Consider the following 24,809-nt stretch of genomic DNA (forward strand, 5'->3'; position numbering starts at 1 on the left):
TTTAGTTTGCCATAGCTGACTAAAATTATGACAATTGCACTTAGTTGAAATCAGGTGGCAGAATATTACTGCCGCTTTGTCCCTCTCCAATTTCCCACAATGCTGTGCGGCGTGCAGCCTAACATGGCGAATGTAGCTGCTGTTTTTACCAGGGCCTTGGACATATGATACCAAAACAAAGCACGAAGATGGAGACTGTTTAATGCCTGGTGGAGTAAGAGCAGTCTGGAAAAAAGAGGGTAAAGTGTGTTCTTGTTTCTAAGCTTCACGATGTCTTTCTGTCTCTCGGAAAAGCAGGATAAATTCAGAAACAGTAATCAGGAGAGGTTTTGTGCGTGGGCTATGCAGATACCTGGCTCGCTGGTTAGCTAGCGAGCTAGAGTTTACTGAAGCATTAGCTAACGTTAGCTAGTTAGCTATTTGGGTAACTTTACAAACAAGCTAGCTAGTAAACGAGCGAGCCGTTCTCTGTTTTGTGCAGATAGTGAGCTAGCTAGTGAGCTACATCGTAGAACTAGCGATCTGTGTTTTGGCTAATTCGGAAAGCATAGATAACAAGATGTATTGATTGCTAGATATCAGCCAGCTATGTTTAACATGGGTAGACCTGGCTTGTCAGATAACAGCAACAACTTGGGGTTATGTTACAGCTGGCTAGCTTGCTAGCAGTGCTGCCCCAACGACCTTCGATTTGCAAGTTCCCTTTTCCTCGAATTGGCGAACTAATGATCTGGACTATCTAGCTAGTTTTAGAACTGTGCTAACTTAGCGACCTATTGTGCAAAATCTGCAGACTGCATGTTGTTGTGTAGTTATGTTGCGAGACTTGCTACTGTTACTAGCTAGTGGTTTTCTCCTTTGTATCGCTACCGTTGTGGCTGGCTAAGTTTGCCAGCGGTCTAGCTAGTTTCATCTGGTCGGCGATGCTGTTGAGCTAGATTGACCTAATATGTTGCTAGCGAACTGAATATTTATAGATAAAACTATACATGAGTCAGTGTAAACAGCTTTGTTTATTGGGCATTTAGGAAGCTAACTTGGCTATTAGGCATGTATTAGGGCAAGTCTTTTTGTTTTTCAGTAGCTAATAAACAAGCTCGCCGGCAAAGTTATTTAATCAATCAAGCAAAATATTCATATTGTGTTGCGAGCGCTTCCCTTTGTGTCGTGTTGTGATTGTCCACTCAAATTGAAGCCCGTCCCTACGCGTCAGCATTTTGAACTTTAACCTTTGTAGCTAGCGAACAGTTAGCTACTTTGCATGCTTAACAGATAGATATAGTTTGCAAGCCGAGTGGGTTTTGTGTGGATAGCTTGCAAAAAAGTTGGGACGACTTGCGGATACAATTGCAGCATGCTGTCGGCGTGCTTTCAGACGCTCCCAAGCAAGTGAGCTCTGCTGGATGTTGGTTGTGATTTTGATTTCCTCTTTCAGTGCGTAACAAACTAATATTTTGTGTTTTCTTCTGCTATTCTTAGACCAGAAAAGAGCATAAGAACAAAACTCAATGACTTCTGCTGTAGCTTGATAGTTTTAAGCAGTGTATTTACTAGTGCGTGTTCCTCTAGGTACTCAGTGGGCTGTGCTGCTCCTTCCTGGTAATAAAGACACCTAGAAAAGCTGATCATCGTTCTGGGACGTAGAGAGCCATGGAAGACACCCTAAGTCCCAGGAGAGTGGTTAAGCCCTCCAGTAGTGAGGGCAGAGAGGGGAAGACCCAGTCCTCAAAGCTCCAAAGAGACGCTCCCCCTCAGAGGGACTGCGCCAGGGCCCCGAGCAGGAGCGTCGGCCAGAACAAAGCCCCGGCGCACGAGGAGCCCCGGGACACGGGGAGGCCGGGCGGCCACGGAGCGGGCAGGAGCCCCGGGGGAGGCGCCCAGGAGCAGGGGAGAGGGAAGACCCGCAGACTGTCCGGCAGGACCAGCCCAGGGGATAGGGGGAAAGCCAAGGCTGGGAAGCAGCAACAGCAGCAGCAGCAGCAGCAGCCAGACACCCCGCTGCCCTCTGAGGGGCGAGACCCAGGGGTCAGCACGGCTCCTGCCGCGAAGACTGGAACGGACAGGGAACTGGCAGTCGCCGCGGCAGCCAAGACCCGAGTGGAACGCGGTCCGCACAGCGCAGTGGAGAACAGGATTGCCAAGCCTGCTGCAGACCGGAACGACTCACCTGGTACGTCCAGTAGGGAGGCCACAGTTTCACAAGTTTGCATCACATGAAACAGATTTCTTTACATGCAGGGACTGTATTCTTTACATTTCAGTTACATTTACATGTCAGTGACAACTTCCTTTACATTTCATGGTCATTTACATGTGAAGATATTTTCCCTTACACTTCAGTTTCATTTGCCCTGAATGGGTTTCCCCTCCCATTTCAGTTTCATTTACCCTGAACGGGTTTCCCTCCCATTTCAGTTTCATTTACTTGTAATTGACAGTTCCCTGACAGTTTCCTTGTCTTCAGTGGACAGTCACTCCTCACACACTGTTTTCTGGGGCAGCTTGTACTCAGAGGTGCAGGAGCGCATGCAGTGAGGTCACATGAACAGCAGCCTGTACAGGAAATGACAGACCACATCCGATCACATAGCATCAGCTGCGAATATTTTGGCCCCTGTTTTAGTTCAGACCTTACCTGCTCACGTGCTCACTGTGTAATTTTTCTGAGCCCTCTGAGTTTTTTTTTCTCTCTTTAAAGAGCTGACTAGATTACTGGTGTGATTGTTGCATCAAGTCTTCACTATGGAAAGATAGTGGATGTGGTTATTGCCTAGCCACACAAGAAACTGTCTGATGCAGAAGATTTAAATAAGTATTTCCGTCTGTACAGTGTCTTGTCAGCTGTCTAGAATTACTCTGGTTTGAAAGACAGTACTCAAAGAAGACAGCTTTACTGTCAGGAAACAATGCTGACATTGGTGGCCAAAGTGAGAAATGGCTCAAATCCTTTCTTTCACCTTGTAGAGGATCATTTGATTTATGCCTGAAAAGAGACATGGAAATGATCAAAAACAGTGTGCAGATTACCTAGCAAGCTTTCAAAGATTTGCTCTGTTTCTCAGTTCACACTTGATGCTGGACAGAGCTACAAATATATTTTGCTGTTGGATCCTGTGTATCTTGTTTAATAATGTTAATTAATAAGCTAAAGTATGCTAGAGCTGACACAGTAAACCAGCTAAGAAATCCATCCGTATCCTTACCACAGCTGTTTCCACAGAAAATTTCAGCCCGGTAGCACTTTTAGTCATATGTATATATGTACAGAGTATACCCGATTGCAAGCGACATGAAGCAGACAAAATTGAGCTTACTAAATCACTGCTTTCTTATCTGATGTAGGCTTTCTTTTTCAATTCTACAGAATTTGTGCTTTTCCTTGAAAATGAGATTATGGATTTTTGAAATCCAATAGAAATTTATTTTAAAGCGTAGAACCTCAGCTTTTTATTAAAATACCTATTAATGAAAAAGGAAGCAGGAGGTTATCTTGAAATATCGTCACTGAAAGTGTTGCCTAATTTCCCAATTAGTCATAGCACTGATGGTTATGGTTGTCATTGTGAGATTAATAATGTTGTCCGTCCATCCACCCCCCCCCCTTTTTTTGATACAGTGTAAGTACTCTTCATCTTCTTTATATGGCAGACCTGTTGACATTAAATGAACTTAGATTGTTGCAGAGTGCCTGTGATTAAAGACAGGCCGGCAACAGGTGGGGGTGGGAGTTTCAGAGGCAAGCGGGGTGGCATTGACATGGGTGGAGTTTGAGTGATAGATGGAGTGACATCAAGGGGGGGTGGAGTTTGGATGGTTGTGAGGGTGAAATTAGTGTGGGTGGGGTTTGGGTGGTGGGTGGAGTGACATTGGTGAGGGTAGGGATTAAGTGATGGATGTGGGTGGAGTGGCATTAGCACGGGCGGGGTTTTGGTAGTAGGTGGTCTGCACGTGTGGCTGATGGTGTCGGGGTGTGGTCCGCAGGAGAGGATGCAGCAGGGCCTGTGCTCGAGTCGATGGTGGGGGCGGGGATGGATCAGGGGATCGACGAGGCAGCGCTGACCTCAGAACAGCAGCTGGGCCTGAAGCAGGCGGAGCAGCGGCTCATCAGAGACTACATCCACCGGCTCGTCAAGGTACACCACACCGCTACATCAGCCAGTGGGCCGACAGCATCTTTCTCTGTTTACCTGTCCATTTCATAGAAGTCATAAAACATCATGACCTGATTGTGAGCGCGCACACACAGATAACCAGAGAGCTGACTGCTCACATACCTTTCCTGAGGTATACGTGTGCATGCTCCTTGGAGAATGCCGTGAAGACGTAGTCTAAAGAATACCTCTGCCTTGAATTGTATCAGTAGAGATCATAACATTTGAAGTTATGCCCTTTGATTTTATTTTTCCCTCCCCAGATGTAAAAGTAAATGAATGCTAAACATTTGTCCAGCACAGAGCTGCACTGCCATTAGGTCTTGATTCTACAACACTTTTTTACACACAGCCACGATTGCACATCCAGATTTCAAATTTATTTGAACATTTATGATGTAATGATCATTCATTTACTTGGCAGATGGCCTCATTCGGGATGATGTTACCATGCTTAGAGTAGTGCATATAAATTTCTTTGGTACTTCATGCCGATCAGCATATGTGAGAATGGAGCTGACTGCCTTTTTCAGTGGTGAACCATAGTGCTGATGCTGAGTGTGGTTTAATTGGCAGCGCTCTCCGGAGTACCCCAACTTCCAGTACCTATGCACTCTCTGCTCTGTGCACATCGAGAACATCCAGGGGGCTCACAAACACATCAAAGAGAAGCGCCACAAGAAGAACATCACGGTGAGAGGAACTGTTTCTTTAATGCTTTTCTCCCCGATTCATGTAACCCTGTTCTGGAATTGCCACATTATACTTTTATAATGTGCTTTGATTACTGCATGTGTGGCGAATACAGTTCACCAATACACTGGCACACAGCCATTGGTTGTTTCTCCACACTAAAAGTCTTGACAGTGCCCCACAGTCAGGAGGGTGCTCATTGGAGGATGGGCGCTACTCCGCTGATGGTCATATAAGGGACCCACAGACACCTGATGGATTGCAGGGTGCCTTAGATCAGTGAGGTGAGGACACCCTGGCCGACCTACCCACCCCTATTTCTGGAAGAAAGAAGCCAGTTTGTTCTGCTTCAGTGGGCCCCCAGTCATGCTGGTTTCAAGCTCATCCCATAGGGCTCAGCCTGCACTCAAGATGCACGGCTTGCAGATTACGATTCTCAGGAGGAGAAACGCCACTACATTAGTGAGACCTGGGATTTAAGGCTTAGAGCACGATTTAGAGAGGTAGTGAATCGAAGAGTCTAAGTGGTTTCCCCTTGTGGTCATTAATGGAAATGCAGTCTCCAGTTCCTCTGTGATATCAGCTCATTTATTTTTCATTTATTTATTGATTGATTTACCCTCACCTTGAGGGTATTGCATTTACCTCAGTGTCTGTCTGCGCCTGCATAAGAGGTGTGCAGAAACTTATGTTGAAGGATTGCATGAAGTTGTTGATAGTTAAGCCAATCATTGCACACATGCACATTGTAGGATGTTTGCTTCTCAGACTGGGGGGGGGGGGGGGTCACCCTGTTTCAGTTTGAGATGCTACAATTTAATGGTTCAGCCTTGGTGCATTGTTTACTAGTGATAAACTCTCAGCCCCAATCCAGTCACAAGTGCTGAATTTCTCAGTGCATGTGCCTTTACTTGCCCTTACTTGATCGTGTGTGGCTGTGGAGAAGTGGGCTGACACTTTTAGCAAAAATGAACACAAAGGACACACGTTCAAATAATAGAATAACTCATTTTAAAGGATACAATTTCATTGTCATTTAACAAGTTGACAATTAAACAAAGAGACAGTGTTGGGGGGGGGGGGGGGTGAAGGTTCACTTTCACAGTGACTAAAAGTGGGCAGTATCCAGTCAGATACCTTGTACTGAATCCAAGGGTGGAGTGTCGTAGACTAATGAATCAGCGAGACCGTTCCCACGCGGAGGTACCTTGACACGTGATGCCTGGCGGGTAGGCTAGCCTACGAGCTGATTGTCTGCTGAGCGGTTTCATATTTCTGAATCTTTTCACTTGAAAATTAACATGTTATAGGCAGACATTGACAGTGTAGTGTTTTTTTTTTGACTGAAAAATGCAATTTGTCCGTCTAATTAAAAGCACTGTAACATGGCAGGAAGACATCACTATGGGTTAAACAAAGCTAGGCATTGTTTTCACTCACTGAAGTCAGCCCTGGTGAAGAGAAGCAGTGAAAGGAGCACTGGAACAGTCAGCTACTGTATGAAGGAAGAAATGCTTAAAATGGCTAAAATCTGCTGTTACCAGCATTACCCATAAAGCATTACACTGAAATGTGCCACAGGTTGGATTTGCATGGTACTTTTTGTTGCGCTTAATTCACTTTGCTTTTATGTTTCTGTAATACAGTCAAATAGGCCAGCCATTGAAACGTGGTCATGCAGTGCTTCTAATGCTGTTGACTCCTTATGGTTTTTTTGCTTGTGTTGTACTCTGCCTCACTTGTAAGTTGCTTTGGATAAAAGCATTTGCCAAATGAATAAATGTTAATGTAAAATGTAGGTGATCTCGAAATTAATCCTTGCCCATCCTGATAGCTCATAATAAGAATGAGAACTAAAGAATTTCACATCATTGTCGCTCATCATTACTCATCACTCACTCGTGAGCTTGCATTTAGCTCTTGATAAGAAAAAATCTGTTCACCAAGAATAACCCACAGAACTAGTTTTGTTCTAAGGTAGCATGTTATGTTTTTTTATTTTTTTTGTAGCCTTAACAGTTTTGGCCATTTTAGTTAATTTAAGAATAGACACTGTGGGGGAGTTTTTATTTTGAATAGTGGATGTTTTTTTTTTTTGGGGGGGGGGGGGGGGGGGTCATAAGAACACTGGCAAGAACAGGCATTCAGCCTGTCTTAGTTTGTCATTTTGCCTTTATCTAAAATAGCAATACTTTTCTTTAATGTCTAGTGTTCATTCACGAGGGCCACAGGGTCAATTAGGTGGTTGTGTTTGCAGTCCTGCACTGAATGGTGACCCTTGTCCCGTGCGCGCCGGGCGGGCGATGTCGTGTCTGCAGGAGAAGCAGGAGGAGAACGAGCTGAGAGCCCTGGCCCCGCCCTCTCCGGCCCAGCTGCAGGCCGTGGACGCCTCGGTGACGAGGACCGCCCATTCGCAGGGCATCTCGGAGGAGGACTTCCTGGTGCGGCAGGGCATCGTCAGCAGGATGGAGGAGATCATCCAGCAGCAGCTCTCGGGTAGCACAGTCCAGTTCCTTTCAGCAAACAGGATGCTGGCCAGCCATGTACACCACACGCATGCATTTACAGATAGGCTAGCCTCAACGAATACTGAGAACTTTATCGTATTCAATTACAAATAAGACGCCAACAGAATTTAGCTGGAAATCCCCTTTTTGTTTTGAAGCTGGTTCTTCAGGAGAGAAAACTGCTGACAGTTTCCTGGTTTTGGATGTGACAATGACTGGCGATTACATCTGTAGCAATGACTTGACGGTATCTCACAAGACTTTCACACTGCGGAATGTGATTTAGCAATCGCAAAACTCCCAGCCGAAAAAATCTCTCTCGGCCTCAGTGGTGCTGCAAGAAGCAGTATGATGTTTTACAGAATGCAAGGCATTCTAATTTATAGCAAATTTCAAAAATTGATTTAAAAAACTCTGAAAAAAGGAATGAAAATGCAGGAGAGCTGCCAGACGACCCATTGCCCTTATTTATTTCACGTTAAACTGAATTGTCGCCACGTTTCGTAACGAAACAGCTCTGGTTGTGGTGGGTGGTGTTAAACCGGTGCCATTTCCAAACTGGGTTTAAAAAGGCCTCTGTGGAGTGCTTTTCTTGTGGTGAATAAAACCCAGTGTAACGAGGAAGTTAGCGTCTAGGTTTCTGGCATCAGTAGCGCAAAATATCTTTAGTGCTCTTTTAACGCCAAGCCGTTCCCTTCCAGCCTGCTCCCTGCGGCTCTACGGTTCCTGCCTCACCAGATTTGCCTTCAAAACCAGCGATGTGAACATCGACGTCTCTTACCCCTCCGACGTAAGTTAAGCAGGATTCCGGGAGGCGTGGTCTCCTGTGCTTAGGTTTACAAATGACACACGTGAATATTACAGCGGCCCATGCGTAAAGTGAGGTTATTTTTCAGAATTTCAGAGGCTGACCTTTTTTGAACTTTATGCTGGCATAGTTGGAGCCTTTGAAGGGACATGGATTGGTTGCATATATTGGTAATCATTGTCTAGCATATCTGCTATATCATCCAGTCCTCTTGGGGCAGAACAAGCGTTCAGGGGGGTAGCTGTTGGTTCCATGGCTGACCCAGTTATCTTCAGTTATTATTTATTTATTTACTTTATTTATTTTTTTTAGAAATAAATAAAAATGTGGGGCATATGATGTTGTTCCAAAAATATTTGTTGTCTTTTCAGATGACCCAACCAGATGTTTTGATACAAGTTTTGGAAATTTTGAAAAACAGCTGTAAGTTGACTTTCATTTCCGATGGGGGGGGGGGGGGGGGGGGGATCATGTCATGAGAGAGGTTGTGAAATCTCACAATGAGCTCTTTGTTTGGCACTAACGTTAAAAGCTTTGCTTTAAGAGAAGAGCTGCAACCTGAGTGGTACAAGCTCTAGGACTTTAACAGTTCAACAGAGAAAAGCAGTGCTTTGGGAATAACAGTCCATATATCTAAGGCAGTTCAAGTCTCACGTACAGTTGCTACTTCAAGTACTCAGTGGAACAGCTGTTTTTGTAGTGACTCTTTTCACAACAATGCTAAGCATCCTTTCCATCTTAGAAAAGCAGCCATAATGCCATACAAGTTTAGTAATATCAACTGTAAAATTTGTCTGTGTACTTAAAATCTCCCAAAACAGGAAAGTCAAGATGCCAAGAACATGACACATACCTCATTTAGGGATTTAGGAAAACAATTATGAAAAATGTAATCCGTAAGCTTTCATGTTATCAGAATTGGGCTGAGGAACGTGATTATATCACTGGAGCACTATTACTGGATCAGAACTGAAAGGAAACCATGTTTTATATGGTTGTAAAATCTTCAGTTCCTCTCAGCTTGGTCTCTCTGTTGATTTATATTCCTTTTTGTTTTCCAGCTCAATACACAGAAGTTGAGTCTGATTTTCATGCCAAAGTTCCTGTTGTGTTCTGTAGGGATGTCAACAGGTCAGTAGGAAGAAACAATCATTTTTCAATGTATTGTTGTTCATAGTCACAGCAAAGCCATTCACTTGTTACGTCTGTTTCCAAGAAAAAGGAAATTGATCACAGTTTTCGGTTGATAGTCACTACCTTAAATTGGAGAGCTGTAATATGATCGTTCTGAGGCTCCAAAGCTCTGTGCTTGTGAGTGGATGCTTTTTATTATTAGAAATTGATTAGCAGGATAAACCCCTTGAGAAAAGGCGTCTCGTTTTTGAGGGGGACCTGTAAAGACAATATAAACGTAGTCATGATACAGTGGGGAAAACGGCCAACAATACAAACACTTATAAATAAGAATAAACAGAAAGGAAGAACAAGCGTATCTTTATACAAATGCATACAGAAAACAGGAACAACTAGCATGCAGATAGTGTGGCAATAAAGCAGATTATAGTCCTGACTCACCAGGAAGAGCACTCAGTCTTCAGACAAGTAACAAATGCTTCTGTAACACCACGAAAACGCGGTGTGTGAAGCGGTTCCTGAACTGAGTGGTTAGTAATGTTAGTAGCGCTGAATACCTTGCCTTGTCAGATTTTCAGAATCAGTCTGGGCGAATGCTGGCTGACCAGGCTTGATTTTTGTCTCCCTGCAGCGGTCTGCTGTGTAAAGTGAGTGCGGGTAACGATGTTGCCTGTCTCACCACCGACCTGCTGGCAGCCTTGGCCAGGCTGGAGCCCAGGCTTGTTCCCCTGGTCCTGGCCTTCCGCTACTGGGCAAAGGTAGGCCAATCCCCTCCCTCCTAATTGTCTGTGAAGTTTTCTTTTCTTCTGGTTTTGCTCTCTGCTTTTCCCTCTTCCATGGCCTTACAAGCTGTATTTGGTTATCATTAATGGGGGGAAAGAGGCTTTGCGAACGCCATAGTGGCTGCAGCTCCCATATGCTCTCCACAGGAAGGCACTATTGTTGGCTCAGATCAGTGAGTCATTGATAACACATAACAGCTCAACCATTTTGGGATTTGTAAAGCCTCTGTTGTCACAAGCTTTTGTTTGTCTGTTGTGCCTCATTTGAGGCACAGCATGACATCTGGTGGTGACCCTTGACCCCTATACGTTTGTCCTTTCAGCTCTGTCACATTGACTGTCAGGCGGAGGGTGGGATTCCCTCCTACTCCTTTGCCCTAATGGTCGTCTTCTTCCTGCAACAGAGGAAGGAGCCCATTCTCCCCGTTTACCTGGGCCCATGGGTAGGTGTCTTGCTCACAGCCACTGCCCTCCCCCAGAGAGGGACCGCACTATACTCTTCTGGTTGCCTTTTTGGAAGTCCTCTCTCGGTGAAGGCCGTTAACTTTTTTTTTTAACTGCTAAGCCGATTTGTCTCATGCCCATGCAGATTCGTCAGTGCAGATATGCTGTGTATTTCTTGTCAGATTGAAGGTTTTGACGTGAAGCAGGTGGACGAGTATCACCTGACGGGGGTGAAGATGGACAGGTTTGTGGGCTGGGAGCACCGGCCCCCTCCTAACAACGAGGGCAGGGGAGAAGGGAAAGCCAAGGTGGAGCAGAAGAAGCCCGCCACCAAGAAGAGTGAAGCCGTGGATGGGAACGGCAAGCCGCTGAAGGCTTCAGAAGGCCTGGTGAGTACCACCGTTGGGCTGGATAGCTGGGTACTTGTTCTGTCACTTCCCCTGAAGAAGGTAAGTGGAAACTGCTTTCATTCTTTTGAGACTCGCAGTGCCTTCAAGCTCCCACATTCTCATCGCACGCCCTCTGTTTTTGCCCATTCCCCCGTCCCGCCCCTCCCCGCCCCGCCCCTCCCTCGGCAGACGAGCCTGACGCACGACGCAGCGCAGGGCGTGTCCCTGGGGCAGCTGTGGGTGGAGCTGCTGCGCTTCTACACGCTGGAGTTCACCCTGGAGGAGCACATCATCAGTATCCGCCTGCGGGAGCTTCTGTCCCGGGAGGCTAAGAGCTGGCCCCGCCGCAGGCTGGCCATCGAGGGTGAGCAGCATGGCGTACCGGTTTAGGAGCGGGGCTCATTGCTCAGAGGTTACCTGCTTAATTCCCAGGTTGGCCACTGCTGTTGTACCCCTGGGCAAGGTATTTAAAATACAATTGCCACAGTTGCTATCCCACTATTTAAATGGATGAGCTGAGTTGGGAATAGTAGATCCATGCCTGCTAAAGGTAATAGTCTTGATTTTAAACACCAGAATCATTAGGCATTTGGCATTTTGGTGTGATGGGATAGTATAATCTGAACATCATTTGAGAAAATTTCAGGAGCACATTGTGCACACTATCCAGTTTAGATGAGTTATGGATGTCTTTTTACTTATGACCCTGTTCGCTGATGTGAAAGACACAAATGACCGAGATGTCCGCCACTGTCGCCGTCCTCCCAGATCCATTTGCGCTGAAGAGGAACGTGGCACGCAGTCTCAACAGCCAGATGGTGTTCGAGTACATCCAGGAGCGCTTCCGCACCGCCTACAAGTACTTCGCCTGTCCGCAGACCAAAGACGGGCTCGCCAGGGGGCGCCAGAGAGGCAAGAAGGGGAAGTTGAAAGCTAAGGCGGCCAGAGGTGGGAAGGAGGACTCGTTGGCGAAGGAGCAGGAGGGGGGCAGAGGCGCCGAGCAGGGGCTCCAGGACGTGGAGGAAGAGAGCGAGGAGGATGACGACGGGGGCGGAGGCGCGAAGGAAGAGGGCTTAGACGCCAATGGGGCCCTGTCCGCCAACCTGATGGACCTGCTGCTAGGCGAGCGGGACGAGAGCGGGGGCGGCCCGCGGGAACACGCCTCCCCCTCCCCGTCCCGTTCCCCGCGGGGCGAGGCGGTGGAGAACGGGCTGCAGGAGAGCGACGAGGAGGACGAAGATGAGGAGGAAGAGGAGCGGGAGATGGAAGAGGTGGCGCCAGAGACCCTGCACTATATATTTGACAGGATGATCTTCACTGGGGGAAAGGTGACCTCTCTCATATGAATCCAACATTTCGCTTTCAGCCAATGCTCATGTATCCCATTAGGATTAAGTCTTAATAGTAATGATACTCACTCATCCATAGAGAGAGGCTACAAAACCAAAGTGTGAAGTATGCTGTGCTGTTAACTTGAAGATTTATTATGTGATTGTCTTTTTTCAATGTGCTGATCAAACAGCAGTACTCTTAAATGAAAGGAGCTGTAACTCTTGGTTCCAGTGTATGAATCCCAGTCCTCTGAAAACATGCGCTGTTAATCTTGGTTCTCCTGTGTGAATCCCAGCATAGTGTTCTAAAGGCATGACCTGTGACACACTTCTTTTGATATATCTTTGGTCTTCCAGCCTCCCACGGTCGTGTGCAGCATCTGCAAAAGGGACGGTCATCTGAAGGACGAGTGTCCCGAAGACTTCAAGAAGATGGAGCTGAAGCCGCTGCCGCCCATGACGGATCACTTCCGCGAGATCCTGGACGGCCTGTGCAGGCTGTGCTACAGTGAGTGCTGCTCTTAGCATTTAGCAGTTAGCGGTTAGCCATTTGGCACCTAGTGTCTCCACTGGAGTTTGTCTTCAATTCGCTCAGCAGTCATTGATGATTTTAAAATTATTAGTCAAGCTATTACTATTAATATATAATTAATTTGAATGATTATTTGTGAAAGTGGATAACGATATTTATTGTAAGTGTTTACGAAGTACTGCTTTAATGCATTGTACCCGTTCTGTGTTTTGTAGATGAGCTCTCCCCCTTACCAGTGGAACAGCAGAAGAGGGAACAGATTCTGGCTAGTTTGGAAAGGTTTATAAGAAAGGAGTACAACGGTACATGTTTTCATATTATACAAAGTAGCAATGTGTTTCGCATGTAGTTTGCCATTTCTGAATTGCATTATTCCATAGGCTATAATCAGGCTAAGCCATACCTTTTTCACTGATATTTGATGTTGAGTTTTATCTTGCACATTCTACATCTGTAATGATGGCCACTAATCATGTCCCTGCTCTCCGTCTCGTTCAGAGAAAGCAAGGCTGTGTCTGTTTGGCTCCTCGAAGAATGGCTTTGGTTTCCGTGACAGTGACCTCGACATCTGCATGACCCTGGAAGGACACGACACAGCAGAGGTAGGCACCCCTACACTATGAACAGACTGGGTGGGGCAGAACTGCTGCCCGCACTGAAGTGGACATTTTGAAAAACCCCGCTGTCCAAGCCCAGAATCTCCCCTTCTCCTTTCACCTTAAACTAATTCAACGCATCTGTCTGCTTTCAGAAACTCAACTGCAAAGAAATCATAGAAGGACTGGCCAAGGTACTAAAGAAACACACAGGTAAGACATTTACCGCACCTTACCGTCAGGGATTTGACTCGTCTGCTTGCTTTTTGCTTTTCAAATGGTCACCTGTCTCCTAATGCCCTCTAAGTCAACCCTTGAAAAGGATGTCTGCCAGGTGAATAAAATGATGGAAATTGGTAATTGTGGCCATATGTTTTACCCAGGTTTAAGGAATATCCTGCCCATCACAACAGCTAAAGTGCCTATAGTCAAATTTGAACACAAGCAGAGTGGGCTGGAAGGAGATATAAGCTTGTACAACACTCTGGTAAGTTCTTTATTTCATGCTGCTGTACATGTATACTTTTTTTTTACGTATGTAATGTGTATATGTATGTATATGTTTCTTTTCAGAATAGACTAGCGGCATGTTCACCAGCTCTTAGTACATGGTAATGCATAATGTTTTCAGCTCAGCGTAACACTGCCTTTCTTCTCGTAACAGGCACAGCACAACACCAGAATGCTGGCTACATATGCTGCTATTGACCCCCGTGTGCAATATCTGGGTTATACAATGAAAGTGTTTGCTAAGGTAGGCTGAAACCCCTTTCCTTCTATCAGCATGGAGACTAGTTTGCCTCCTACGTAAAGCAGAACAGCGTTCTGTTATTCTTATATACATATAATGTATGTGTGATATACACCGTCATACTTAGTGCCTTCTACAGTGTCCATCCCCTTGCTGAGCTTTCACTCTGGTCATGACTGCAAGCTTAGACCCGACACATTCTAAATGAGAACGAACATTTCCAATTTGCAAAACCCAACTCCAAACATTCAAAAGAAAACAAGAAATGTACATCTAGTAAGTAAATAAAACATTAAAAATAAAAATGGAGACATCAGGATTGTTTAAGTATTAAACACTCTTGCTATGGCAACCCCAAATTAGTTCAGGTGCAACAAATTACCTCAAAATTTCACAATGAATGGCCTGTCTGTGTCCAGCAATAGTGGCTCACATGGTTCCAGAATAAATACACCTGTTTCTGCAAGGTCTCTCTGTCAGACTGAATTTTACGCAAATATTCCATCATGAAGACCAAGTAGCTTCCACAACATCTCGGGGATAGTGCTGTCGGAAAGCAGGCTTCAGGAATGTGACGGTGTGAGGTGTTTTTTTGAGAGCTGTGGTGTTCTCTGTGACAGCGCTGCGATATCGGGGACGCGTCGCGGGGCAGCCTGTCCTCCTACGCCTACATCCTGATGGTGCTGTACTTCCTGCAGCAGCGGAACCCGCCAGTCATCCCAGTTCTGCAGGAGGTAACGCTTGCCGTCCAGCCCCTAGCTTAGCATGGAAACGGCTAGCCTTAAACTGACTGACCGCTGGTGCTTTTCCAAGTGCACTTGAACCAAATGTTTTTATGTGATGGATGTTGAAGGAACTAGTCAATGTTACACACGTCAAAATACTGTGAAATACTATGACACTGTGAGAGAGGATAGAAATTAAATGTGTCTAAACTGAGATTTTGCTCTTGGAACGTAGAGCATACAACATTTAGCTGTATGATATACAATACAGCATATAATGTGTTGTGTTGTTGTAGCACAACAATCTGATTCCTACATGTTTCCACGGGCCTGTCTATACAAAATATCATTTCATACATATTGATCACATACATGGGTAAGTGGAGATAAATTTCCAAGTCTGGTAAAATCAGTACCTGCTGGTCAAAAGTTTATGGTTACACATACTTTATTCCCCTTTTAATAGGACCAGTCAGTGGGTAAGTGGTTTGAAGTTGGGAAGTCTCGTGTCAGTGCAGTTGCAGAGGGGATTACAGTAACAGAACAGTCACAGAAATGGTATCAGTCACACAGGACCAGGGAGGAGATGGAGAAAGAGGATCAAAGAGAGACATGCCATACGCAGCCAGTTCCTTGGAGAGAGAGAGATGCAGAACCAAGATACAGACCCGCAGAGCCAAGATACAGACCCACAGAACCAGGGAGAAAGAGGGACATAGGAGACGAGGTTACAGGACAGTTGATACCAAGAAGACATTTTTAATGGTTGAGTTATGGTTTTTATTTTCCTTTTTTGAGTTGTATGCTCAGGTGGTACTCAGCGCCAGCGTCAGTCAGTCCCCTATGTGAAGAAGTTGACAGAAACAGATATGTAAGCCAAGAACAGCAGCACCTAATCAGAAATGATCTGTGCTGTCTCAGACGTACAGCGTGTACACACACAAAGCAGTTCAGATGTCGCTGCTTTTATTTATGATATGAGGAGATGGCTTTGGCAGAGAAGTGGAAGCAATACTTGCTTTGCTGACACCCTCATGGATGTGAAATTATTGGTGACGCCGACAACCTGCACAGCATTAGGTTTCCGCGGTATTCGGCTCAAACAGCGAAAACACGAAGAGTTTAAGCACCGAAAATACATTTAACATTGAACATTTCAGGAGTGAGTGTTTTTTTTTTTTCCTCCTGTTCACTTTACTTTTCAGCTGTTCTCCGTTTGCTGTAACATTCGGTGCGCTGACTTGGCCGGCACTTGGCAGGCGTGACGGTCACAGCTGAATCTTTCAGGAGGAAATGTTTCAGCGCGGTTATCATCAGATTTGGGGATGTTTGCGTCTGTGTACATTTCGATCCGCGGTAGTCCAGTATTTACCTAGCGTTTGCAAGCAGCTGTCAGGAGCTGGACTGAAGTATGCGCCGTTGCCCGCCTAGCTGTGTTTGCCCTGTTACGCAGCGCACAGATTTTTGCTGCTGCCAAAACCGCAGTCTCTTACTCTTTTGCCTGATCAGCAGCGCTTTGATTGCTTAAGGGGCTTCTTCCACCAGGTGCCAGATTATTTTGAAAAAAGTCCATGTATTTTGCACAGAGAATGTCTTTGGCACTGAAGCACGAACGGATGGGTATTAAGAGACAAAAAAGCTTAACACTGGTAGTGCCACCTAGTGGACAGATTAGATTTACTACTTTGCTCTGGTGAATTTATATGCAGAGTCTACTGAGAGTGGATAATTCTTTGACTCGCAGAGAAATGTGCAGTGATCATGTGTTTTTTTTGTGGGGGCCTGCAGTTTACTGATTTTACCATAGTTATAATTTATAGCACCAGTACCTTTTATTTTATAGGGAACAAATTTACAGGACGACTATAGCAATTTTACATTGGTGTGTTGCTAATGAATATTGATAGTCACATAAAATCACACTGTGTGTTGTCTTGTGTTTGGGTAAATTCAGCTATGAAGAGCACTGGGTCAGTTCTGGGCCAGCCAAGTCAGCTTTTGTTTTTGTTATTATTATTTTTTTAAATTATTGTATTTTAACTCTGGTCAGTAATCCCCCTGGTTGGAGACTCTATAAGCTTATCCATTGTGTATGTGTGTACTCTATTATTCAATTTCAATGCAGCTTTTAGTTGGTTAACAGCCACAATTAAAAACATAATCTCCCTTAGATATTTGACGGGAAGACTGTCCCTCAGAAGATGGTCGATGGCTGGAACGCCTTCTTCTTTGATGATATCGAGGAACTGGTACGTGTGTAACTGGGTCTTACCCTTCAACCATTTTCTGAAGCTTCTTCTACAAAAAATACTACAGCATCTTGCTTCTCCTATTATGTTATTCTGTGGTGGGCTGGATGGGCTTGTTTGTTTACTTGTGCTGGAAAAAGCTGCTCACAGTTCCTGCCTTTTACTGCCTTTTCCTGCCACAGTTAATAATGAAAGGTTCCAATAATTTATCTTTCCTGTGGTATGTAATGTGTACAGGGGGGGAAAACATCACAGAAATAAGTAATAAATCAATAAAACGAACAATAGATGCTCGTCTTCCAAAATGGTTCCCATTGAAGCTTTTTGAAGCTCCTGTGTTGTGTATAATCTGTGCGTTTTTCACCCCCGGCCCCTCAGAAGAGGCGCCTGCCGGAGCTGGGGAGGAACTGCGAGTCGGTGGGCGAGCTCTGGCTGGGCCTCCTCCGCTTCTACACCGAGGAGTTCGACTTCAAGGAGCACGTCATCAGCATCCGCCAGAAGAAGCGCCTCACCACCTTCGAGAAGCAGTGGACCTCCAAGTGCATCGCCATCGAAGGTAAGGGCCCCTCTCGTCTCCACCAGAACACTGACAGTGCTCTCCTCCCTGAGTTTGTCTGACTGGAGCGTTGACTTGAGAGTCTTTCGTGCTTTTCAGATCCCTTTGACTTGAACCACAACCTCGGCGCTGGAGTTTCACGCAAAAGTAAGTTGAAGCAAACTTTGACAGCCGTCGATAATCTGACGTAGATGACTGGTCATGTGTCACCTCTTTTTTTTGTTTCTTAAACACTACAAAAGACACACACTGAGTAAAAATCTGATTCCTTCTCCCCTCATGTAGTGATTAAAAATGAGTCCAGAACTGGATGCATTGTCTCATCCTGTCAGGCCAAGTCTTTGCTCAAATGATGCAGGTCCAAGTTGGTCCTGTTAGTCATTGGTGTAATGGGAGAAGGTGCCGATGTCTCTTTTACAGTATCTGCATTGGCCAGTGTGAGAATCCAGACAGTGAAATGGAGATTGGAACTTGTTAAATTTCTAAATGTAATGAAAATTGAATATATTGCCATGCCAGAATTACGGATAATGTGGCCATTACCATCTCGAAATGGAGTGTGCCATCTACATTAGCAGCAGTTGTGTTTAATACCTGACTAAGAGTTGAGACTGTCCTGCTACTGTGTCATGTACTTCATAATCCTAGCATATGCTATTTTAGACTGAACTTTAAGCACTTTGGACAGCTGTCTTGACTGTATGCCGTGGTCGGCCGTTTTAAACCACTATGCGTGGTTCTCCGCAGTGACGAATTTCATCATGAAGGCCTTCATCAACGGGAGGAAGCTGTTCGGCACCCCCTTCTACCCTCAGCCCGGACTGGAAGCGGTACGTCATCCGCGCACCCACTGGCGCCCGTGACCGCCTGTGCCCACCTGCCCGAGCCCCTGCCCCACACAGGCCGCGGCCTGCCGTGGTTTTGTGTTCACCCCGTGACTGCGATGCAGATTAAAACATGAGCACTTCTTTCATCACACCCGTTTCGTTCTTTGCACCTTGCTGCCACGACCTGGCAGTTTACAAAAAGTACAGTGCTTTGGGTACAGGGAAAATAAAAATGTTCTAAACCGCAGAGTGTGAGTCATTGGTGTTTGGATAAGCTATGTTGTTCTGTTGTATTTGTCAATAAACCATTTCATTGGTAATAAAAGAATAGTGCCATCTAGAGTCTCCTCAGGGAGCAGTTACATATAATTGCTCAGCAGATGCTCCTATCAAGAGCAACTAGCTTATTTTTGCTTTTATATAATTACCAATTTATACAGGTGAATATTTACAGAGGCAGTTTGTGTTAAATACTTTAGTTGTGAGTGCAACATTTAGTGCCTCCCATCGGGGAATTGAACCCGCAACCTTTGGGTTGTGAGCTCTGTTCCTTACCACTACACCAGCACTCCTCTGGTTCATGGCTTATAGCAATTAGTAACATCCTGTCACTAAAGCAGATGGTTTTTTTTTTTTTCTTTCACGGGCTCCAGGACTACTTCTTTGACTCAAAGGTGCTTACGGACGGTGAGCTGGCACCCAACGACCGCTGCTGCCGGATCTGCGGAAAGATCGGCCACTACATGAAGGACTGCCCCAAGAGACGCAGGTCAGCCTCCGCCTCCCGCTGAGCTCGGAGGGGACTGTGTGCGGGGTGGAGCTTATTCTCATACCGGGGAAACATCAGCTTCAGGGGACCCCTGTGCGCTGTCATTGTAACTTAAGTATTGTTCAGAACACTAAACTCTGTGCGTTTCTGTGTGTATGTTTCTCTGTGTGTGTGCGTGTGTTTCTGTGTCTGTATGCATCTGTGTATGGATTTGCGCTCGTGTGCATGCCTACGTCTGTGTGGCAGGATGAAGAAGAAGGAGAATGAGAAGGAGGAGGAGCTGAAGGAGGAGGAGCGCGAGCCGCGGGAGAGGCGGTGCTTCCAGTGCGGAGACACCGGCCACGTTCGCCGTGACTGCCCTGAGTACCGGCAGCTCAGGCAGAGGTGCACTGCAGGCCCAGGTACCAGGACACCGCCTACTGAGCGCCTGCGGTCCTGGCTCTAAATACTCATCCGTGCAGCTGAACACAACCATGTTAAACATCAAAGCTAGACCTCGGTAACAGTTATTAACAGCAGGCCAGTCTTGCTCACAACAAATAATCCAAAATAGATTAAATCAATTTAACTACATTCAATTAAATGGAAATGTAGTGTTTTAAAATGGCTGTCTACATTCATAAAAGGACCTCACTCCCTTTTTTTCTCCGCTGGCAACTTTACTACCTAACCCTAAAACCTAAAGGTTAATTAGAAGGGAGTTTCCATTGAGTATATTTAGAAAGGCTGTTAACAGGTTGTATTTATAAAGCACTCTGAGGAGGTTCAGGACTCCTTGGCCTCACCACATCACACACCCCACTCGTGCTTTTTTTTAAATACACTAACACAGTTTGCTAGGAAGCTTAATCTTAACCTTAACACACTACTCTTGTCTTAATATTTAAAAGACACACTGTCATCACTTGACATGTGCCAAGAGGACAGGCAGCAGGTTAACCCTTAGATGGCTGCGAACTCGATGAACTTGATGATCCAAAGGTGTTTTGTCAGGTGATGTAGCTGGTGTGAAATGTGTTGACATGGGGTTTGGTGCTTACATTCAGTCCCTCAGATGGTGCGCACCATCGTCAGCTCTCAGTCCATCCCGGTACCCCAGTCTGCGGTAGGAGCCCAGGATCGCCCCGGAAGGACCAGACAGCCCTCTGAATGCGTAAGTGCTGTGGGAAAAACGAGATCTGGTAGTCAAGGCCATGTTCTGTCCTGACTTACAGAATAAGGATGGCATGTTCCACTGAGGTGCAGAGTAAATGCAGTATTATCTCTTGAATAAGAATAAAAACAACATTCCTCTCTGATTTGCAGTCAGAGACGCGACAGACTCCGCCCTACTCGCCGCAGTCCACGCCCTTCAGCCAGGGCTCCGCCCACTCGTCCGGCTCCTCCCCCTCCTCCACCTCCCAGGCGAAAGCAGCGGGACCCCACAAGCAGGCCCCGCCGCCGCCGCACCCCCAGGTCCAGCTCCCGCTTTTCAGCTTCCCCCACTCGCACACGGGCCAGTACCACCCGGGCCTGCCGGCACTGGGCGTGCTGCCGGCCCACCAGCCGCAGCGCCACTCCGTCCCCCTCCCCTCCGCCTCCTGGCCCATCCACGGCCCCGTCATCCAGACCACCTCCTCAGGGCCCCACCCGTCCCCGCCGGGCCTCAGCTTCCCCCTCCGCCCCGCCCCCTCCAACGGGAACGCGGGTGCCTCCGCCTCACCCGGCGGCCCCGGGCCCATGAACCTGAACGACCCCAGTATCATCTTCGCCCAGCCGGCGGGGCGGGACGGGCACGGTCACGGTCACGGTCACGGGCACGGTCACGGGCACGGGCAAGGACACTGGCACAACCACATGAACCCCGGAGCGCTGGTGGGGAACGGCACTCTGGGGAAGTCAGGTACACACTGGGAGCACACGCACCATCTGTTCGTCCCATCTGTGTCTCTATCCGTCCATCTGGCTATCTTTCCATCTGTCTGTCTGTCCGACACTGCGTCTGTCTCTTTGTCCATTAGTCTGTGTGTCTGTCTCGCTTAGTGTTTTTATCCCAGAGTCCCGTTTGCTTTCTCTTCCTCCGTGTGCCCTCTTAAGATTGATGCCACAGGCCGCCCTTGTGTGTCCCCTGCCCCTCTGCAGGTATCTGAAATCATTGGGATTTCAGATCATTTGTCTGGTCCGGAAGCTGAATTTGCAGAATGCTAAAATTACACGCTTGCTCCGCGGCTCTGTATAATTTTCTGTCTCTGTCTGTGTTGAGTCAGGCGTCTGTGTTCAGGTAAGTGGCGTCTTAAATTTGGGGCTGGAAGGTGATACCTAGTCTTCGTCACTTTGCACTGACTACCTAAACTCCACTGTCGCTCACGCATGGCTGTTGTGGTGGGGTTTTGCGAAAGCAGTGTTACTGAGGAAATAACTCCCGAGTACAAATTGTCATACACGGCCGAATAATGCTCTGCAAGACATCTAGTAATGCAATTCGCCTGTGCTTTGAAGTGAAGAACCTCTCTCCCCATCTCTCTACAGACCAGGGGTACCAAGGCCAGTATGGGAAAGTGACCCAGGGTTCGCTGTCCTGGGAGCACGGCAGTGCCGCCCAGTACTCCCTCTCCCCCTCCTGGTCCTACCGCATGCCCCAGAGCTTTCTGCCGCAGGGAAACGGCGGCTTTCAGCAGGGCAAGCCTTTCATCTCACAAGGTCAGCGCTCAGCAGCCCCACTGCACGACTGCCCGAGAGAGAGAGAGAGAGAGAGAGAGAGAGGGAGAGAGAGACAGAGAGAGAGGTCGTCTACTAGGCAGCGCTTCATCTCCTGCTTATGTGGTCGGTCACAAAAGCAGGAGTCGTGCTGTGAAAGTGATTGAAAGAATATCAGTCCCCATCAGTTGAGGAATTTTCCACTCGCGTATGTTAATGGTCCACGTTGGTTGCGGAATTTTCCATGCTTTTTATGCTCATAACATGGCTTTCCTGTAGTTTTTGCTGTTGTTGCTATTTAGGGTGAGCTTCCTTATCCAAGGATATTTACTTAGCTTGCGATTACTTCATCAGTTTACATTTTAAGATACTATTATTATAATTTTTATTCCAATCACATTATAATATGTACAGATGCTATGCAGATTGCACAAATTGCTCAAATATACAATGTAGTATGTATAATATACAAAACCTTTTGGTAACATAACCTCTAGATCATGCTCGCACAATGACTGAACCTTGTGGTGGTCTGGTGTTTGATAGTGCGAGCAGGCAATAACACGGCTCTCCTTCTCGCCCCCCCCCAGGGTCTGTGGTGCACAATAACGCCCATTTCCCTCTCCTCCCCCACGGTCGACACGTCAGTCTCAACTACATCCAACAGAAGAAGTGAGACGGCCTCTTATTTTACTCACATGGGTTCGAAGTCTCATCCAGACAGGATAAAGGAGATATATTTTAACTTCACATTATTTGGCCATAAGACAACTTTTTAAAATAAATGTATAATTTTTGTACAGTTTTTACCTTTTTGTGTCATCACATTGATTTGTGATACAAATGTCAAATATTTTAATGCCCCCATTTTTGAAGGGGTCCAAAAAGTGTTTTTTTTTTTTTATTTGTAAAGGAAGGATTAAATATGTATTCCTTTATTTTGATTAGCTGTACTTATACTTTGCTTGCTGAAGGACAAAAGGCTTTGAATAGAGGTTTGTTTTAAAAACATGCCACCCTAATCACATTATTATGTAGTGTTCAAAAAAGTCCCTAAAGAAAAATCAAAAACTATTAAAAAAAAAAAAAGAAAAACGCAACAATGACTTATGATTTTTTTGTAATAGGCTAGAAGTTATATATCTTGTGTCATAGCTCTAGATAATTCTGTTGTATTACAAAACATTCTGTTGTACTACATTACTTTTGATCCTTTTATGCAGCTGGGTAGGTATTGAGACAATTTGGATTATGTTACCAAAGAGCACAACAGCTGTGCCCCATTGGGAAATGGAACCAACAACCTTTCAGTAATGGGCCCTACTCCTTACCAGTGCTTACCAGTGCACTTACTCAAATTGCTACTAGAAATCTCATTCCCCAAACAAAATACACATTTTTTTAGTTTGCAGAGCACCAGGACTACACTTTTAGAGTAAGTACATTTTCAAAGGGTACAACTACAGTAGTCCACTGGGGAATCGAACTAGCAACACTGGGGTTTCTAGCCCCATTCCTTACCACTGTACCACACTGCTATTGCTGTCCGTTACACCGAAGCCAGCCTCACAACGGGTGGGTCGCATACTCTTAACGTTTGTGATTTCAGCCTGTTTCATGGTGGAGAGCACAGTGCTTTGACTGGTTGCCATCAGTCAGTGATTGACAGCACATGGCAGGGCAGTACCACTCATGGGATTCATGAAGCCTCACTCTGCCATCTCTAGCCGCTTCTGGAGCTGCATCCCAGAATGCTAAATTATGCTCTACATCCTCATGTCCTTCATGAACCAATTCCTTCCTTAATTGTCTGTACGGTGGCGGATGGGAGACTACCAGACCCATGTCACAGTCCATATATATATATATTTTTTTATTGTTGGGATAACAGAAACATTCACTAGATTAAAAACAAAAAAAATCACATACAACATATAAGCAACCAAGTAGCCTAGTGCAATGACTAATCACAGCAGAAATAAAGTTTCACAACAGTTGCACACATCCAATAGATTTTTCACTACAGAGTTCATAAAAAGGTGATGTAATGTTTTACAGGACAAGTGTTCAGAACAACACAAGGCTAGATTTACTGATTGACCTCCGTAAACTCCCACACCCTTTTCCAAAATGGGTGTTCCTTTGGCACAGGGACAGGGGCATTGTCTCTCAACACAAGGCACAGAAGGCATTGCTGGTTTGAGGGCACACGCATAAACCGGCGACCATACTAGCAGACACAACACAAGGTTTCAGTGGTTTCAGCTTATAGAATGCCACCCTCTTAGGAGCTGCTGAAGAAGAAGAAATAAAGATTGTGCTTACACCAAGCATTGTGTAACAGTAACCAAGCAGTGCACCTTTGGACCGCTCCATTCTGAAGCAATGTGCAGCAATGTGCAGATTCTACAAATGCTAGTTTAATGAAAAAAAAAATCCATTCAAGGGACATTGAGATTCCTCTGGCCCTGGACAAAGGATTAAAGGTGTACAGATAATAGAATTTAAAAATAATCGTTTTAACAGTTCATGTGATTACTTTTTATCTGTTGAGAGAAAAAAGATTAAGAAACACTAACTGATGATAAAAAAGATTTAATAAAATAAAACATTTTTTCTTTGTTCCAACACTTTAAATCTCCATTCATGCTAGGTATAGAGAACAGGGATTGAAACTGAACTCTCATGGAAGAGCAGTGTCATTTCAGGCTTTATTAAATATAGGTTAGTGTACTGAGCTCACTGTTAAGGTCAGGTGAGATTGGTGTTGCTATGATACCAGGAAATATGAAGTGGTGGCATCTCTCTCTGAAGGAGTGAAAAAAGGGTGAGCTGAACTAGAACTGCACAATAGCTGAATGGATTTTGTATCCTTAAATTTAACATTTT

At 45.7% G+C, this 24,809-nt stretch overlaps 1 protein-coding gene across 1 annotated transcript; it reads left to right on the top strand.

Moving 5' to 3' along the window:
* Window positions 1-122: 122 nt before the first annotated feature.
* LOC118795758 (terminal uridylyltransferase 4-like) lies at window positions 123-22,779 on the top strand. The gene is made up of 30 exons (XM_036554474.1): window positions 123-239; window positions 1,570-2,170; window positions 3,982-4,133; window positions 4,728-4,844; window positions 7,163-7,340; window positions 8,053-8,141; window positions 8,531-8,582; window positions 9,221-9,290; window positions 9,925-10,051; window positions 10,399-10,518; window positions 10,702-10,908; window positions 11,098-11,272; window positions 11,677-12,236; window positions 12,597-12,747; window positions 12,987-13,073; window positions 13,270-13,373; window positions 13,523-13,580; window positions 13,751-13,854; window positions 14,032-14,121; window positions 14,739-14,852; window positions 17,015-17,092; window positions 17,471-17,648; window positions 17,748-17,795; window positions 18,396-18,478; window positions 19,129-19,244; window positions 19,491-19,645; window positions 20,291-20,397; window positions 20,550-21,126; window positions 21,753-21,923; window positions 22,511-22,779. The coding sequence occupies exons 2-30, from the start codon at window positions 1,651-1,653 to the stop codon at window positions 22,594-22,596; spliced, it is 4,674 nt and encodes a 1,557-aa protein (XP_036410367.1). The 5' UTR covers window positions 123-239; window positions 1,570-1,650; the 3' UTR covers window positions 22,597-22,779.
* Window positions 22,780-24,809: the final 2,030 nt, after the last annotated feature.

The sequence above is a fragment of the Megalops cyprinoides genome, chromosome 20 (assembly GCF_013368585.1).
Source record: "Megalops cyprinoides isolate fMegCyp1 chromosome 20, fMegCyp1.pri, whole genome shotgun sequence".
In the NCBI taxonomy this organism is placed as follows: Eukaryota; Metazoa; Chordata; class Actinopteri; order Elopiformes; family Megalopidae; genus Megalops; species Megalops cyprinoides.

Excerpts from the sequence above, each read along its gene's own strand:
- LOC118795758 (XM_036554474.1), top strand. The coding sequence starts at position 1,651 with ATGGAAGACACCCTAAGTCCCAGGAGAGTGGTTAAGCCCTCCAGTAGT. Across the intron at positions 4,134-4,727 it reads ACATCCACCGGCTCGTCAAG|CGCTCTCCGGAGTACCCCAA; the intron begins GTACACCACACC and ends TTTAATTGGCAG. Across the intron at positions 8,583-9,220 it reads GGAAATTTTGAAAAACAGCT|CTCAATACACAGAAGTTGAG; the intron begins GTAAGTTGACTT and ends TTTGTTTTCCAG.